We start from the raw sequence: 17,023 nt of genomic DNA, 5'->3' as shown, positions 1-17,023 counted from the left end.
AAATATGAAACAGAAAGCTAATAACAATAGGAAAATTTAGAGCCCCATAACAGAAGTTGACTCCTTTTTTCCCCCTCCGAAGAGATGTTCCCATTTGGACGGGAAAAAAGAGATCTGGGTAAATCTGTATTTATATTCCTTAGCTCCAAGCCTTGATTTAGCCTACTTCTTCTTATTCACTTCTTTCAACATTCTTAGACAAAACCCAGGATGGAATCTCTAGTTAATAACCCAAGGTGTGGCTGGGGTCAGAACTAGAATGTCTTCTGGAAACATTAAATGCTTTTATCAAAAAACTTCCAAAGTATGACTAGTGAAATGGAACCCAAGATACAGAAGCATAATATTTGAATACTGAGAAGACCTACAAATGAAAGGACCTAGAGGAATATACCAGTTTACTTGAAAATCAGAAAAACTATACAGTAAACTGTGTTTAAAGATACTATGTTGGGCGGGCGGTGGGTGGGGGGGTACCTGGATGGCTCAGTTATGGGTAAGCATCCGACACTCTTGATTTTGGCTCAGATCATGATCTCATGATTTATGAGATCAAGCCCCGTGTTGGGCTCTGCACTGACAGCACAAAGCGCTTGGGATCCTCTCTATCCCCCGCCCCCCTTTGTCCCTCCCCCACTCATGCTCCCTCACTCTCTCATTCAAAATAAATAAAAAACATTAAAAAACATCTTTAAGGATATCATGGATATGAGGTAGGTCTGTGCCATCTCACAGATAGAAAAAGTAATGATATAAGGATTCTTTTATGAGCTACGGGGCCAGTCCCACACTTGTGCAGAATCACATATACTTCTTGAGTATGAAAAGTACAATGAATCAAAATCAAGTTCAATGCCACTGCATTCAACTAGAAAGTCAACACCAAGTGTGAATCTGCAGATATGGCAACTAAGTACTCGAAATGAAAACACCCCCCGCCGCCCCAGATTTCAATTTTGAGCAAAAGACTGTTCCCAGATTTAATTTCATTTCTCAGGGCCAATTAAAAAGTTAAGGTCCCACATGTCCCCTGCCTTTGTATCTTTCCTAAACCAGGGATTTTCATTCAATCCTGAGAAGGCCAAAGAACTAAAAGACTACCCACTCTCCTACCTTAACTTTTAGGTCAAATGACTTACCTGGTTAGTTTATACCAATGGAATTTACTTAATAGAAGTAGTTCAGATTTTCTAAAGTAAATAACAAAAGAATGATTTTTAAAAAATAGGGGAACTCCTTTTACCATGTTGTGTTAAAACAAAAAGCTAGTAAACAGCCACACAAAAGGAACAGTGGTTAGGAGTATAGACATATAAAAAACGCCTTCACTGGAATCCAGCTCCATCACTGATTAAGCTATGTGATCTTTGGGGAGTTACCTAACATATCTAGGTTTCACTATCCTCATTTTTAAAATGGGCATAACAGGTGTACCAACCAATCTCTTAAGGTTGCTGTGAGGCTTAAGGAATTAATCCAGCACTAAGAACAGCACTTTGCACCAAGGAAGCTTTCAGTAAATGTTAACTATTACTCTAAACATAAATTAAATATTTATTTATTTGCTTAGATCTGTGTCAGCACTCCTAGAATCCCAAACACTGTATTCCAACTGTTCTAATTTGCACCATCTGCAAAAGGTACTTCTAAACTACTTCCAATGATGTGAAAATGAAGAACTGACAAAATCCTCAGCTATTTAAGTGGCCAATTTTAGATGCTATAACTACTTCACTTAGAAAATCTCCACCACTGGGGCGCCTAGGTGGCTCAGTCAGTTAAGCATTTGACTCTCGGTTTCAGCTCATGATCTCACAGCTCCTGAGATCAAGCCCTGCATCCGACTCTGCACTGACAGCACAGAGGCTGCTTAGGATTCTTTTTTTCTCCCTCTCCCTCTCTCTCTCTATGCCCCTCCCCACTCGCTCACTCTCAAAATAAATAAAACACTGGAAAAAAAGAAAAAGAAAGCCTCCACTATGAAACAATAAGCTTGCAACAAAATAGTAAAGTGAAAGCCATATGACAGAATAGAATCTGAGTCAGACTACATTCAGATGTTCCTCAGCCAATGAAAGTAACAGAGAGATGTAGAATACTTCCTTCGCAAATGCATCTAGGGAAAGCAGGCTATATTTATTTCAAAAACTACAAAAGGTTACAATATAATTCTATCAAACAAAATTAGTGTTTAAAAGTAAGTGACTCATATGTATCCAAATTTTGACCAAATCAACAGGACAATCCAATACACAAAAAGATTATTATATAGCTCAAAGAGCAAAAAGCACAAAGAAATAAATGTCTTGTCAATACAAACACTACATAAATACACAAATCTACAGCTGTAATGTGACACAAACAAATCATAAGTATGTGTTAGCTACCTTTCTCCAACAGTAAAGGAGTAAATATTTTATATTTAGTAAATACATATATAACGTATAAAACCTTTAATCACATGTAATGTAGTCTAAGAAGTGTGAACCAAGTAGAATGTAAGATTCTCTTATGTGAAGATGTACATTTTAGAACCCAACTTGAAGTAAATCCACTATCACGAGTATTGCAAAAGTGACCCCCAAAAAGTATCACCTGCAACTCTATACAATTAGTATTTGTACCCAGAAATTAGTATCAGAAATCTTACTGAGGGGGTATCATGGTAACCTGCCTGAAAGGACAAATAACTTATTCAGGGGCATAAACAGCAGATATCAATGTAAGTTAAATAACATACGAGTGAAAAAAAATATGCAATGTATAATAGCAAGAGGTTAGAAAACTGTATACTGTGGAAAAGATTTATTAGTCTGGACAAGTTGGTTTTGATAAACTATTGGCTACTTGTTACAGTAAATTACCAAGATTTTCATTGCAACAGTATTTTCCCACACACATCAAAATCTGGAAGCAATATGTCTTTCTCAAATGGTCATTTAGTGTTCTTTTTTTCCCAACCCTCAACACACAGAAATACGTTTTTGAATCAACTAGCCATTTAGGGGAGTCGTAAGATACAGATGTTCATAAACATTACACGAGCTACAATTGAGGTACCTGGACAAACACCATCAACGTTTATGGAAAAAGGTGTTGGTTTTAAAAGTGGTTAAGTACTACATGAGTTACATAAACACACTATCCTCATCCTTCTGAAACCAAAATGGGGGAAAACCTTATTGCCATTTTGCCAAACACCACATAACTAAAAATGATGCACAAAGAGTCAGAATCCAATGTACATATCACAGAATTAAAACTCCAGTTAAGCAACTGAGCTACTCATTGAAGAAAATGTAAAAGTAAGACCAAACATATCAATGCTATTTCAGAAGCATCATCAGAACAAACAGAGATTTAATTATAAATTGGCCTGGATTGCATCCTCTAAAGAGAATTTTGCTTAGTACTAAAAGAGAATCTGTCTGCAAACATCCTACAAAAGCTGTGGAATCATGCTCTTTGTTATTCCTGAAAGGAAATTTGCCAGGTTTGATGATACCTGAATGTCTCCTAGTAGTTCTAGGAGTTCTACATACCAATTAATTCAGTAATTGACAGAGGAGTATTTATGCAAAGAGGAGACCAAAAGTAGACCTTGTATCAACATATACTAAATAGGTGGATTTTTTTTATCACATGATAAATGTAAATCATAATATCAAATGTACTTATAAAAGTACACCTATTTTATGTTACATAAAAAACTGTAGACTGCAAACTGTGCATGCTTACCATAACATTTTACCTGGGAAAGCCGATGAGTGGGATTTCTTGCAAATATTTACTGCCATGATACAAAACAAATATGTGCAAACTGCAAGGTCCCTAAAATAGCAGTTAAAGAGTTTATATACAGAAAGATGTCACTATCTGATCAAATATGCAAGAGATGGGAGTTTCCCAGAGTTTATAACATAGAACAGTAACCACCACAGGCTCCGCCTCCAGGGCCTTCTTCCCTGTGTATCAGTTTGACTCCTTTATTCTGGTTCTCACTTTCCCACAGTCCAGGCGTCTGAATGATCTTTTCAACAAGTTCCTCAAAGGCACACTGTACACCATCACAGGTTTTTGCACTTGCCTCTGAAATCCGAGAAAAAAATGTCATAGTATATTCTTTTCTGGTCATATTCCTATGTTTTTCTGGGAAATTATTATGGCATAATATCAGCCGACAATATATAAAAAGACAAGTCATGAGCAATTTCTCCCCACGGGTTTAATATTCATGAATTTACCAACTCTCAAAGTTGAGCTATTTAAATTCTATCCATAACAACAGTAGTATATAAGGCCAAAATTTTGTGACAGAATTGTACATTGTAAAACCCTACTCATATATGATGCCAAAGTTCCTCCTTAATTTTTCAGTTAGCTCTTAAAATCAGCCCCAAAGCAGAGATTATTCCCATTTCAGAATAAGGAAACTTAGTCTCCAAGTTGAACCATCTGGTTGTTCTGTGCCTGCAACCAAGCAGCTATTGGCGGTTGAATAAATGACATACAACCATGGACGCCAGTCTCCTTTGACATTTATGCCCATGAAACTCATGTGCACAGTTAGCCCTGCTCCCTTAGCCTACCTTTCCCTAGTAATTACCTTTTTTTTTTACTGTCTGAGAGGACTCTCTTATTCCTTCATCATAAAACTCTTCTATTTCAGCTCATCACATAACTTTATGTTGAGAAAAATAAAAACAACCTGACAGGAGCTACTGATCATCCCACTAAGGGACGAACGAGCCTGCTTGCATTTGCAGCCTTGGGCTCTACCTTCAGTCTTGTTACACTGGATGAAATGCTGTGCTGCCATCTAGGAGCAACCCCCTTTCTAGCTCTAGATGGGATGGGATCCCATCCTTTCTCATTCAATGAAAAATCATGTACCCCCACTACTGGATCACATCAGTCAGCCTAAAAGCCTACCAAAATTACTGTCCATCTTACTACCGACCAAGCAACCAGCCACCCTGCCCTGCAGCCCACAAAGCCTTCCGGTAGCCACCCAGTTTCTCTACTCTATTTCAAAGCAAAATCGTCATCCGGAGTTACCTACATAAGCTGTTACCACTTTCTTACCTCACAATTTTTTTCAAACTACAGTCAACCCTTGAACAACACAAGTTTGAGCTGTGCAGCTCCACCTGTACATGGATTTTGTTTTATAAATACAGTATAGTACTGTAAAGGTGTTTTCCCTTACGATTTTCTTAGCAACATTTTCTTTTCTCTAGCTTACTTTATTTTAAGATCATAGTGTGTAATACACATAACAAACTACATGTTAACTGACTGTCGATCAGGAAGGCTTCATTCAGGTCAACAGCAGGCTATTAGCAGTTCACTTCAGGGGGAGTCAAAAGTTATATGCAGAGTTTCAACGGTGTGGGAGGGTCGGCATCCCTAACCCCACAATGTTCAAGGGTCAACTGTACTCTATGTAGGCTTTTGTTCTCACCACTCCATTGAAACTTTTAAAAAATACCAACACTCTATCTTATCAGATCGAATACCTTATCTTATTTGACATCTTGCTGCAGTTGATACACCTGATCACTTTCTTCCTGTACTAAATACTTTGTCTGCTTTTGACTTTCAGGATGCTGAACACTCCTCCTCTCAAGGTTACATCATTCACAACCTGTTTGCTGACACTTCCTCTTTCTGCTGACCTCTAACTGCTGGGAGTACCCCAGGCTTCAATTTTCAGCCGTTTTCTATCCAGTTCTTCCTGTGATCACTACAATCCCATGACTTTATTATTTTTTAAGTTTTTAAGTTTATTCATTTATTTTGAGAGAGAGAGGGAGAGAGCGCACAAGCAGGGGAGGGGCAGAGAGAAAGGGAGAGAGAATTCCCAAGCAGGCGGAGCCCAACGCAGGGCTCAAACTCACGAACTGTGAGATCATAACCTGAGCTGAATTCAAGAGTCGGATGCTTGGGGTGCCTGGGTGGCTCAGTCAGTTAAGCATCTGACTTAGGCTCAGGTCATGATCTCGCGGTTTGTGAGTTCGAGCCCCGCGTAGGGCTCTGCGCTGACAGCTCGGAGCCTGGAGCCTGCTTTGGATTCTGTGTCTCCTCTCTCTGCCCCTCCCCCACTTGTGCTCTGTCTCTATCAAAAATAAATAAACGTTTAAAAAATATATAAATAAATAAATAAGTATAAATAAACAAAAGAGTCGGATGCTCAACCAACTCAGCCACCCAGGCACTCCAGTTCCATGACTTTAAACACCAGCTAAATTCCAATGACCAGCATGTCCACTAGTTATCTGAAAAACAAGTCATTCTTACAGGTCATTTCTTGATTCCCTACTCACTTTCCCAAACCTATTCTTATCTCAGTCTTTCACACATGGTTAACGGCAGCACAATCCACCTATCTGCTCATGCCAAAGACTCGACGTTATCCTTCATGGCTCTCTTTCCTTACCCTCCAGACCCAATCTATCTACACAGCCTACCACCTTTACCATCAAAATATCCCCTGGATCTGCCAACTTTCCACGACCCACAACCGCTCCCATATTCAAAGTCAACAGCATTATTCATCTGGGCCATTGTAAGAGAATGATGAGCCTCTTGCTTCTGCTCCTCATGGAACATTTTCTATACAAACAAGCCTTTTTAAAGAATATCAGATCACAGCACTACTCCCCTGCTTTTCACACTTGGAATAAAATCCACTTCCACACCATATCCTATGATGCCCAAATGACCTCTATCTCATCTCCCTTCACCACCATCCTTTCCCCCAACATATACCATTCCTTCAGCCCACAAGCTTTCTTCCTGCCCCTTACACACCTAAACTGGTTCCTACCTCAGGAAATATGTGCTATTGTCTCAGCCTGAGATGTTCTCCCTCTAGGTCTTCATATGATGGATTCTTGCTCAAATGGGACGATCTCAAAGTTTAACTTTCCCTAATTTCCTCCTACCCCCATCATACTTCCTCCCCTTAGAATGTTTTATTTCCATCATAGTGCTGCTTACTTATTTAAGTCTATTTCCTCTACTAGAATGTAAGCTTCATGAGGGCAGGGAGTTTGTCCATTTTGGTCGTTATATATGCGTTCAATAAATGTTTATTGAACTAATATATCAAAATGAAGGACACCCAGCAAGTAAGCAGAAGAGGTAGTATTCAATTCCTTTCTAAATTTCCCCATTACCTTCCATTTATACCACCCTGCTTCTATCTATATACGATGTTCTTCATTTCCATTTCCTAATTCCTAAAAGGTTCTAACACAGTGGAATATCTACATCAGTAATTCTTAAAGCTGCCTTCACACAGAATCAACTAGGGTGTCTATAAACATCTTCCAGGCCCAGTTCCAGACATGTGACAAGGCCCAGGAAACCTAAAATGTTAAAACCTCCACAGTGATATAGCCAGTCCACTTTTCCAGACAGGCGGTCAACAAACTTTTTGTTGTAAATATTTTAGGCTTTGAATGCCATATGGTTTCTGTTGTAACTATTAAACTCTGCCTTGAAGCATGAACGCAGCGAAAGACAGCATGTAGATAACTGGGTAGGTATGGCTGTGTTCCAATACAAATGGTGGGGCCAGAGTTGGCCCATGCTATAGTTTGTCAGCCCCCATTCTACCAAGCTTCTCAAATATTAATGTGCATACAAATCACATGAAGATCTTGTTAAAATGCAGTCTCTGATACAGAAAAGCTGGGCTGGACTTGAAATGAAGCATTTCTAACAAATTTCCAGGTGGTGCCACTGCCACCAACACAAGCACCAGCAAGGTACAACCACGGCACTGGGCACCTGGCTTTACCGAATGCCATTATACCCAGAGACAACTGACCTGTGTCCTACATGACTTTACATAATGTGATCCTATCTTTTATACAGAAGGAAAAAAGAAACTGGCTCTGTAGTTACGATTTTATAGCACAAGAAAATGCTGAACTAAGTACATACATTTTACAGTCATAAAGAGAAAAAATGTAGCAGAAACTTCATTTTAAAATTCCTCATTAATAATGAAAGGATAAATGTTCATACACCTACCTATAAATAACATGGAATGCTTTCGGGCAAATTTTAGGCCTTCATTTCTATCGACTTCACGATTTTCCTAAAATATAAATGCAAAGATTAAGACAAACTACTAAAATATAGTCAAAATGCCAACTGTCTGACTTCTTACCTTATCAATTTTATTTCCAACTAGCATGTTTACTATGTCATTTCTCGTGCAGTAAGTTTCCAATTCATTCAACCAATTATCCAATTTAACAAAGGTGTCTCTTCTTGTGACATCATAAACTGAAATAAAAAGGCTCACTCATTAAATAAGCATTTAAAATAAGAAGCAATGACATTACATTTCTGATATGTGACTAAGAGCAATGTTATTATATAAGCAAGTCTGTTTTTAAGTCTTCAATTCTTAACCATCAGATAGTAGCAACTAACTCAGATGGAAGAAACAAGTGTATTAAACAACAATAATACATTTACATACACACACTTCGATTTTATTAACACACACTGAGAGAAATGAAATTGTATCCTGTGCTGTAACTGAAAATTAATTTCAGCAAAACAACAGCTGTTCCCATTCATAACAATAGAAGATGTTTATCCAAAAAACAAAAAGCATTTTAGATTCAAATCTGTGGCAAAATACCAAAACATTTTAGAGGACTTTAAACATCTATGACCCTGTTAATTTATTTATCACAAGGAACAGAATTTGCAATTTTGAAAAAATTTCTAAAGTTAGTAGATAGGATCCTGATTGTTTCCCTGTTATCACTTTCATTTTACATCACACTGCATTACAATATATAAAGAGCTTATTAATTTAAAGTATCTTCTAAACTTAAAGATGCTGAACCAAAATAAGAGTTGCTGTTAAATTAACCAAATAAAATAAAATAAAATAAAATAAAATAAAATAAAATAAAACAAAATAAAACAAAATAAAACAAAATAAAACCAAAACCTCACAAGCTATGTTCTCCCTAAAAGTGATCAATATTTATTTTAAAAAGTTTCCCAGGATTATCAATAACAAGTACTTTTTAAGACTTTTTAAAAATTCTGTGTGATTATGAATCAACAGTGTTAAGTGATTTGTGATATTTTTTAGGACTAATAAAACAGACTCCACCAAGAAACTAGCCATCTTCTTTTATAAACTACAGCATATGTCAATACAATGCAGACTGAAGATCAGTTTCTGGTGACACTCTTAAGACAGGCCAATTACATGTGGATTAATCCTCAATTATGTCCACACCAAAATGTGCTTTAAAACCAAATAGTCTGATCTTTATTTTTTAATTGCTAGACAAAGGACTGAAAAAAAATTCTGAAAGTTTAAATATTCATTAATATTAAATGAAGCTAATATGACTTCAAGTTACATAAAGGTACCCCGAACCTGAAGAAAAATAAAAACTTGCTGACCCTCACAGACAAGGAAAATCAGAAACTGCAATAATAAAACAACAATAGTATCTTAAAGTAAAACCTTACCTAATATAACACCTTGTGCACCTCTGTAATAGCTGGGAGTTAATGTTCTGAACCTCTCTTGACCAGCAGTATCCTAAAAGTGACAATCAGTCATTATTAAATAAAACAAAATATAATAGATCTTCAATGTATTAAGAGTAGAAAGTCAAACAGCATTATTAAAAATAATATCTATTCACAAGCTCATGTAAAACTTGAAATTTAAAGATGTATTCTCTTACTGACAATTGTTACATATAATAAAACTAATAAATACTGACTCATCTTTAGAAAAAAATGCATCTAAGGAAAGAGGTTCTTTTTAAAGATTTTTATCACACATGAGGGGCATGTGTGACTCAGTCGGTTAAACATCTGACTTCAGCTCAGGTCATGATCTCATGGTCTGTGAGTTCAAGTCCCATGCCAGGCTCTGTGTCGACAGCTCAGAGCCTGGAGCCTGCTTCAGATTCTGTGTCTCCCTTTCTCTCTGCCCCTCCCCCACTCACACTGTCTCTCTCTCTCTCTCTCTCTCTCTCTCTCTCTCTCTCTCAAAAATAAAAACATTAAAAATTAAAAAAAAAAAAGATTTTTATCATGCATGAAACACATTTCATTGAAAGCCATGGTTCTCTCCACTCGAGATGCACAATGAAATTTCCTGGGAAGTCAAAAATACTGATGCCTGGGTCCAATCCCCAATGGTTCCGATTTAATTGGTCTAAAGTAAGACTGAAGTTTTTAAAATCTTCCCAAGTGATTCTAACATAGAATCAATTAAAAGAGAATTACAGGAGTGTCTTATTTTAGGTAAGCAATTTTTAGGTTGGACTTTTCAAGTGTTTTCTATTTATCTTCTTTTAGGAAAATGTATAAAACCAAACCACTTGTTATCACATGTTTCTGACACATCTCAGGGGTGATAAACAAGATGTACACTAGCTAGGAAGTTTAAGTTTCATGAGGAAGGAGACCTCGTCTGCTTAATCACCAGTTTAACCCCCATGCCTAGAGCAATTCTTGCCACAGGATTGTTGCTCAACTTTTGTTGAAAGAAAAAAAACCAAAAAACTAACAAGTCTGTACTTCTGGGCCTGGTTCCTTCCGTCTTTTTTCTACCACCTTTGACTGTGGCTTCAAGGTACCTAAGATTTTTCAAAACAGCAGTTGACAAATAGCTCCCTCAGCCCACCACCTGTTTATTAAATAAAGTTTTACTGGAACACAGCCAGGCCCATTTGCTTGCGCATTGCCACATGCCTGCTTTAGGATTAGACTAAATATTTACTATCTGGCCTTTAAGAAAAAGTTTCCAGTCTGCTAATATAAAATAACCTGAAGAAAAGTGAAGACATATATTAAACATCACCTTAGCTGCCACTCCCATGGCTGTAAATTGGAGCTTAGCTATGGGGCAAGCAGAAGCTCCTTCAGATATAAAACATGTTAATAACCTCTAAGAGGTTTATAAGATTGGAGAGGAATTTTAAACCAGCAATGACAGGCACCAGCAATTACTTACTTTCTTTGCCTGGTCAAAATGCAGACTGCTTTAAGACAAGAGCAATAGCTAGAGAGTGTATGAGTAATTTTAGCCCCAGAAGAGAAACTTAAGATGAAAATAACTTTCAAAGTAAACCACTTTACATTTCCATTACTCTTCCCTTCCTCCAGATGAGCTTCCGTAAACGTACACTGTCCTCACTTCCAGATTCTTACCACTACAGAAACTGCCCCTGACCCTGCCATGTTGAAGTGAAAAAGATAACAAAATTAAACTTTCTAAACAGATAAATTTGAGATAAAAATGATCTCTCTTTACAAAAACTCCCTTTCCTCCAAAGTTTCTTACAAAACGTCTCTGATATTTAAAATTATTCAATCTGCAGACTGAGTCAACTTCTCAAAAACAATAATATAAACAAGTTAACAAATAATAAAAATAATAATAATACATAACAAAAAATTATAACACAAAGATTAAATTAAAGTGAAGTGCACTTGCTATCTAAAGCAGGTTATAATTTGGATAATCTGACATAGGCTAGGGCAAGGACCATGCAAGAAATATTTTAGTCTCAAGACTTTTTGTTATAAGAGAAAAATTCTGTTTGCATAATGAAACCGTATGCATGCTGCAATAAATTAATTTCCAGAACTAGCAGAAAGCATTTGACTATGAATTTTGCCCCCTTGGTCCTCACTGAGATCAAGTTCAATAACTGCCTTGATGAAACACAACATAAAAATCACAACTGCAATTCTAGTTAAAATAAAATCCCAGAGCAAAAAAAAAAAAAAAAAAAGTTTTGATGTTAAAATACTGCACAACTTAATACACAAATATTTAAGTTAGTCCAGCTGTTTAGAGTCTTAATTTTTTTAGATTCACTTATAAAGATGTTTAAGTAGGTATGATAATTTGGGCAAAACCCCTGTGCCATAGTATGGGATCAGGAGTTATAATAACTACAAAATGTATATGTTTAAATAGTCAAAAGTTAAGATTTTTGCTTGTGTTTGTTTTCAAGACAGGAATCTGCAATAACTGTAATGACATCTCTGTAAGATAAGAAAAGCAGACCTTATTATCTGTGGTTTTCTTCTCTGATGTGAGAGGAGAGATTATTAAAGATAGAAATGGATAAAGGGTTAGGGAGGATCTGGAAAGGCAAAGTATTAGAATATGGGAGTGGCAGCGAGAGCAGGATATAAAGAAAAATAGCATCAGAGGTGCCAAGTAGGCCATGATGTGTGTGCAGCACTTTCAGGAGCAATGAGGACAGGGCTATACTTGATTTTTCTATTTGACTGATCCTGGGAGGGCCATCCAAATGGGAGGGGAACTGATTTTATGCATATAAATAAAACCACGGAAGAATTAGAGCAAACAATGGATTCATGTATTTCTTTTAATGAGTGAGAAGGCCTTCCTAAATACGACACGACACCCAGATTCATGAAGAAAAATAACTGGTCTGACCATATAAGTACTAACACCTTGGTCTGGCAAGAACATCTCTCCCCTCATCACCCACACCGCCCCCACACACTCATCCTAAACAAGATTTGAAGGTAAATGACAAACTGGAAAAAAATATTTGTAGCATATTTTTTCTGAACAGTAAGAAGCCAGCATTCTTTTTTTTTTTAATTTTTTTAATGTTTATTTATTTTTGACAGAGAGTGACAGAGCATGAGTGGGGGAGGGGCAGAGAGAGAGGGAGACACAGAATCCAAAGCAGGCTCCAGGCTCCGAGCTGTCAGCGCAGAGCCCCTCGCGGCCTTGAACCCATGAACGGCGAGATCATGACCAAGCCAAATCAGACGCCCAACTGACTGAGCCACCCAGGAGCCCTGAAGCCAGCATTTTTAATTAAACTGTTCAATATATTTCACTATGGCCTAGTCCAATATATGCCAAATTGTTTTCTGTTAGACATTACTATTCTGATTGATATCATAATTATATTTCAGGGAGAGGGGCAAATAGGCTACCAATCGTGTAAAGAACTGTATGTTAGAAAAAAATTAACAAGAAAACATGAGATACACACAGTTAGTTGTTATTTAGGATAAAACTTGTGTTAGAAATAATATGCCATTCAGAGAATGCCAGGAAGATGAATCAGATGATACAATGCATGAAAATTTGTTGTTTCGATCTGTAGTTGATGTCCATTTACTATTTAATCACCATGCTGAAGTACATCTCATGTGATGACTGCTGACCAGTTCTAATATTATCACATGTAATAAAAATGGTTTCTATATTTAATTAGAGTATATGTGGGAATCAGATACACAAAAGAGTATATTTTTATAAATTATATGTATAATATATTTAGTATATTAAATATGTATTAGCAATCATTTAGATAGAAATAGGTAGGTAGGTAAATACATACATAGGTAGATAGTAGGTGGATAGGAGGAGGGAAAAGACAGGCAGACAGACATAGACACTGAGCATCTTGGATGTTTTTGACAGTTAATGCTACTTTATTCGGTCAGCACTACCACGAAAAGGTCTAGTTAGGAAAGCAAGATGTATCAGAATGTTTGGATTCAAGGGCAGATAAAAAGAAGCCAGTAAGTAAAGAAAGACTGGGAATCAGTATTAAAAAATAAATCCAAAGTTGGCAAGCTCAGTTTTTATAAATATTTATACTAACAAACATGAAAAAATTATTTTTTCCTAAGTATCACTTCATCCCTTTCTCCCAAATAATTGCCTCAGTGTTAGCTGAGTCTATATTGTCTTCTTAAAACTTTAAAGAAACAGATTCAATAACAATAATTCTCTCTGGCAGACAAGATGATTTTTCTATACTTTATTCTGCTTTTAAATGTTAAGGGATTATATACTTTAAAAATTTAAGTAAAACAAGTATCTATCTCATATCCGATTATAAGCCATACTATTTATTGTTTATCCCTTAATCAATATCAAATTTCCCAAAAGATATTTAATATCAATTGTTCATTTACCTCTAGAACTCTACACACATCAATTTCTGCTTCTTTAAAAAGTAGAATTTGAATACTTATATTAAATACATTTTTAAAACTCTTACCCAAAAAAAAAAATTTAAAAAAAAATAAATAAATAAAACTCTTACCCAAATTGCAAGTTTGGCCTTATTTCCATCCACTGAAATTGTTTTCACCTTAAAGTCAACACCTTGAAAAAAATGAAAATACTAGTAAGAATCTCAGTAAAATAATACTTTTAAAATCAACTACCAAGAAAACCAGAAAGCTGAAAATTCTAATTCTTAGAGTTATGGATGTGAAAATTTAAAAAAAAGTATCACTCAAGTTCAGCAGCTTAGGATTTAATCAGGATAAATGAAAACCAAATGCTAAATGCTTGCAGAATTCAAACACTCACCTATTTGTACTTGCTTGAAAAAAATTAAAAGTTTAATGAAAAAATAAAATTCAATGCAGTATGGTGATTAACAATGCACATTAAAAGCCAAGTCCTGGAATCCACGGTACTAATGTAGAGAAGACTACTGGGCTGATTCTGGATCAGGGCAATTTTCTAAGGGGCTCCAAAAGCATCTACACTGCATTATCAAGAGCCAATCCCCTAACTCAGATTCTGACTGTAGGCATCTTGGTAAAAATATAATAAAAAGTCCCCTATTCCTTGTCTTATGAATTCTTTGTTTTGTTTTTATCCGAAAAACCAGTATTCGTTCTATATGACTTTATCGATGATCACTTGCTACTGCATAACTGCAAAAGGAGAGTTTACACACAAAAACATCTGGGCCCAATCTGCTAAGAAACTTCCTAAGTCAAAGAGGAGTACTCAAAGTGCTATGAAAATCTTCTGTAAGTACTAACTTATGTAAAGAGAAGAGCTCCATAAAAAGACACATAAGGTTTTACCACAGCAGCCGCCCCCCCAAACCCTCCCCCTTTCCAGGAAAAGGAGTTGACACATGCCATCTGGCTTAAATGAACAGTAACTGCCCACATGTCTTTAAAGAGTATCAAAATTAACGTGCAGTCTACCCCACTGGCCAGAGGGAAAGCATTAGCTCAAGAAGCTTGGAAAGAAATTTTCAAAAGATCGTATTAGCTTGTCACAATTAATTCAGAACAGCACAACTAAGATGAACAGCACCCTCACTCATATACTACTTCCTAGAATACCTGTCACCAATATGGAGACATATTAGTAATTCCTGGATGATTTCTGGTGATCCACTACAAACACAAATTAGATAATAAAAATACACTTCAAAATATGCATTACACCAGCTCTTTCTGTATACCAAAGATTAAAAAAAAAAAAAAAGAAGTTTGGTGTTTTGGGCTCGGGTGATAAAGTTGCTGATAAAGCCAAACCTAGAATCATGGGCAATTAAAGGACAGTGACAATTACAGCCCAAGGAAAAACCGAAGTGTGAAGTTTCTTTGCAGTTAAACAAACAAAAAATCTCATATTAAAAAATCTTGTATTCACCGTGTTTCTAGATAAAGAAGTATTATACTATGCCATTTATGAAAAAATATATAAAATTATTTCCATTTTATTCATATTGCTTTAAAAACAAAACCTGAGAAAACTCAAATGAGGGAAATGGCTCTGACTTGGTGCAGGTACTAAAATAAATTAAGGCCACTGGTAGACATTACAGAGAGACAACCTGTCATATATATTCTACAGCTAAATTCTCACAGTTTTTCAGAGAATAAAGAACGTTTTTCTCCCCTAATTACTCCAGACAACATGTCCAAGGGCAGACTGGCCTTTTTGCTAGCTACTGGCTAATTAATCTACCCAAGAAAAGAAACTCGCTGTTGCAGAATGTTTGTTTACTTTCCCTTTCCCAATCTCCTCTTTCTCTTTTACAGTTTCCTGTTTTTCATGTTAACTGACAATCTAATGACAGTCTCTATCATATGTATAATTTATGTGTTAATAACAGTCTCAAAGTTACTTTTCTGAGATATTAAATGTGAAAGTCACAGATAACATCCTTAGGAAACAATGCCCACACAGGTAGCCTGAAAGGGTACCTCATCTGGACCCAGACCCTTCAAGTCCCCATTTCATCCTTCCTTGGTTCCTCTGCGGAATCTCATACTCAGATACTGAGCTCTTTAGCTTTCATATGCTCAAACTGCTTGCTTCTTCACCAAGTCTGGTGGTTCTGTTTTACAAGTGGCTCTTCATTTGCTTTTACTGGTGGCCATAGTGAGAATCTTTTTAATAAATTTGATTTTGCCAGCTTCTTACTAGATTTGATTAAACTATCTTTTCAACTTCCTCATGTGGATGACAAAAAGCTGATACCAAAAGCAGAATGTCTAGGCAAAAAACACTCTTGTGTTTCTCCTCTACTCTATTACAACAATGAACATGTCTGTGACCAGATATTGTGAGGGTTTTTCCTACAAGTAATTCTCTGACTCTGCAGGGACATCAATGTCCTACAATTCAATTCAGTCTGATAGCATCAGATCCCACAGGGTAAGGGCTAACTATAAGTCCTTATAAGTCTTTTAAGTCCTATAAGCCTGCTGCTTCCATTTCAGATGCCATCCCAAATCCAGGTTGTTACCTGTGCTTCCAACTATCTGGCTATAAATCAAAGGTTCCCACAATCCCATAATCCCCTCCCTTGATTGGATTAATCTGTGGCTCACAGAACTCAGGAAAACAGTTTAGTTACTAGACTGTCGTTTTATTATAAAAGGATATAACCCACATGGAAGAGATGGAGAGATGAGTAAGGCAAAATAAGGGGGAGTAGCACAAAGCTCCCATGCCCTCTCTAAGTGTGCCATCTTCCCAGAACTCCCATGTGTTTGCCAAAACAAAATTCTCATTAGCATTTTTAGGAAGGCTTTATTATTTAGGCATGATTGATTAAATCAGTATTGCTCTTCAGTGACAATAAAATCTCCAGTCCCCTCTCCCCTCCCCTCAGGTAGGGAAGAACACAGTAGGACTGAAAATCCCAACTCCCTCTCCAGGCAACCAGCCTCCACACTTAAAGGC

General features: G+C 36.6%; 1 protein-coding gene across 1 annotated transcript in view; it reads right to left on the bottom strand.

Moving 5' to 3' along the window:
* Nucleotides 1-2,375: 2,375 nt before the first annotated feature.
* Nucleotides 2,376-17,023, bottom strand: part of RAB18 (RAB18, member RAS oncogene family) — a 36,223-nt gene continuing 21,575 nt past the window's right edge. The window contains exons 3-7 of the mRNA XM_042945194.1: nt 14,121-14,182; nt 9,520-9,592; nt 8,183-8,301; nt 8,044-8,110; nt 2,376-4,089 (exon numbers count right to left, since the gene is read on the bottom strand). Of these exons, the coding sequence (XP_042801128.1) occupies nt 3,914-4,089; nt 8,044-8,110; nt 8,183-8,301; nt 9,520-9,592; nt 14,121-14,182 (497 nt within the window). The 3' untranslated portion in view covers nt 2,376-3,913. The remainder of the gene's footprint in view (nt 4,090-8,043; nt 8,111-8,182; nt 8,302-9,519; nt 9,593-14,120; nt 14,183-17,023) is intronic.

This window comes from Panthera leo, chromosome B4 (genome assembly GCF_018350215.1).
Source record: "Panthera leo isolate Ple1 chromosome B4, P.leo_Ple1_pat1.1, whole genome shotgun sequence".
Taxonomy (NCBI): domain Eukaryota; kingdom Metazoa; phylum Chordata; class Mammalia; order Carnivora; family Felidae; genus Panthera; species Panthera leo.
Note: the sequence above shows the minus strand (reverse complement) of the source record. Positions and strands in the feature narration are given on the sequence as shown.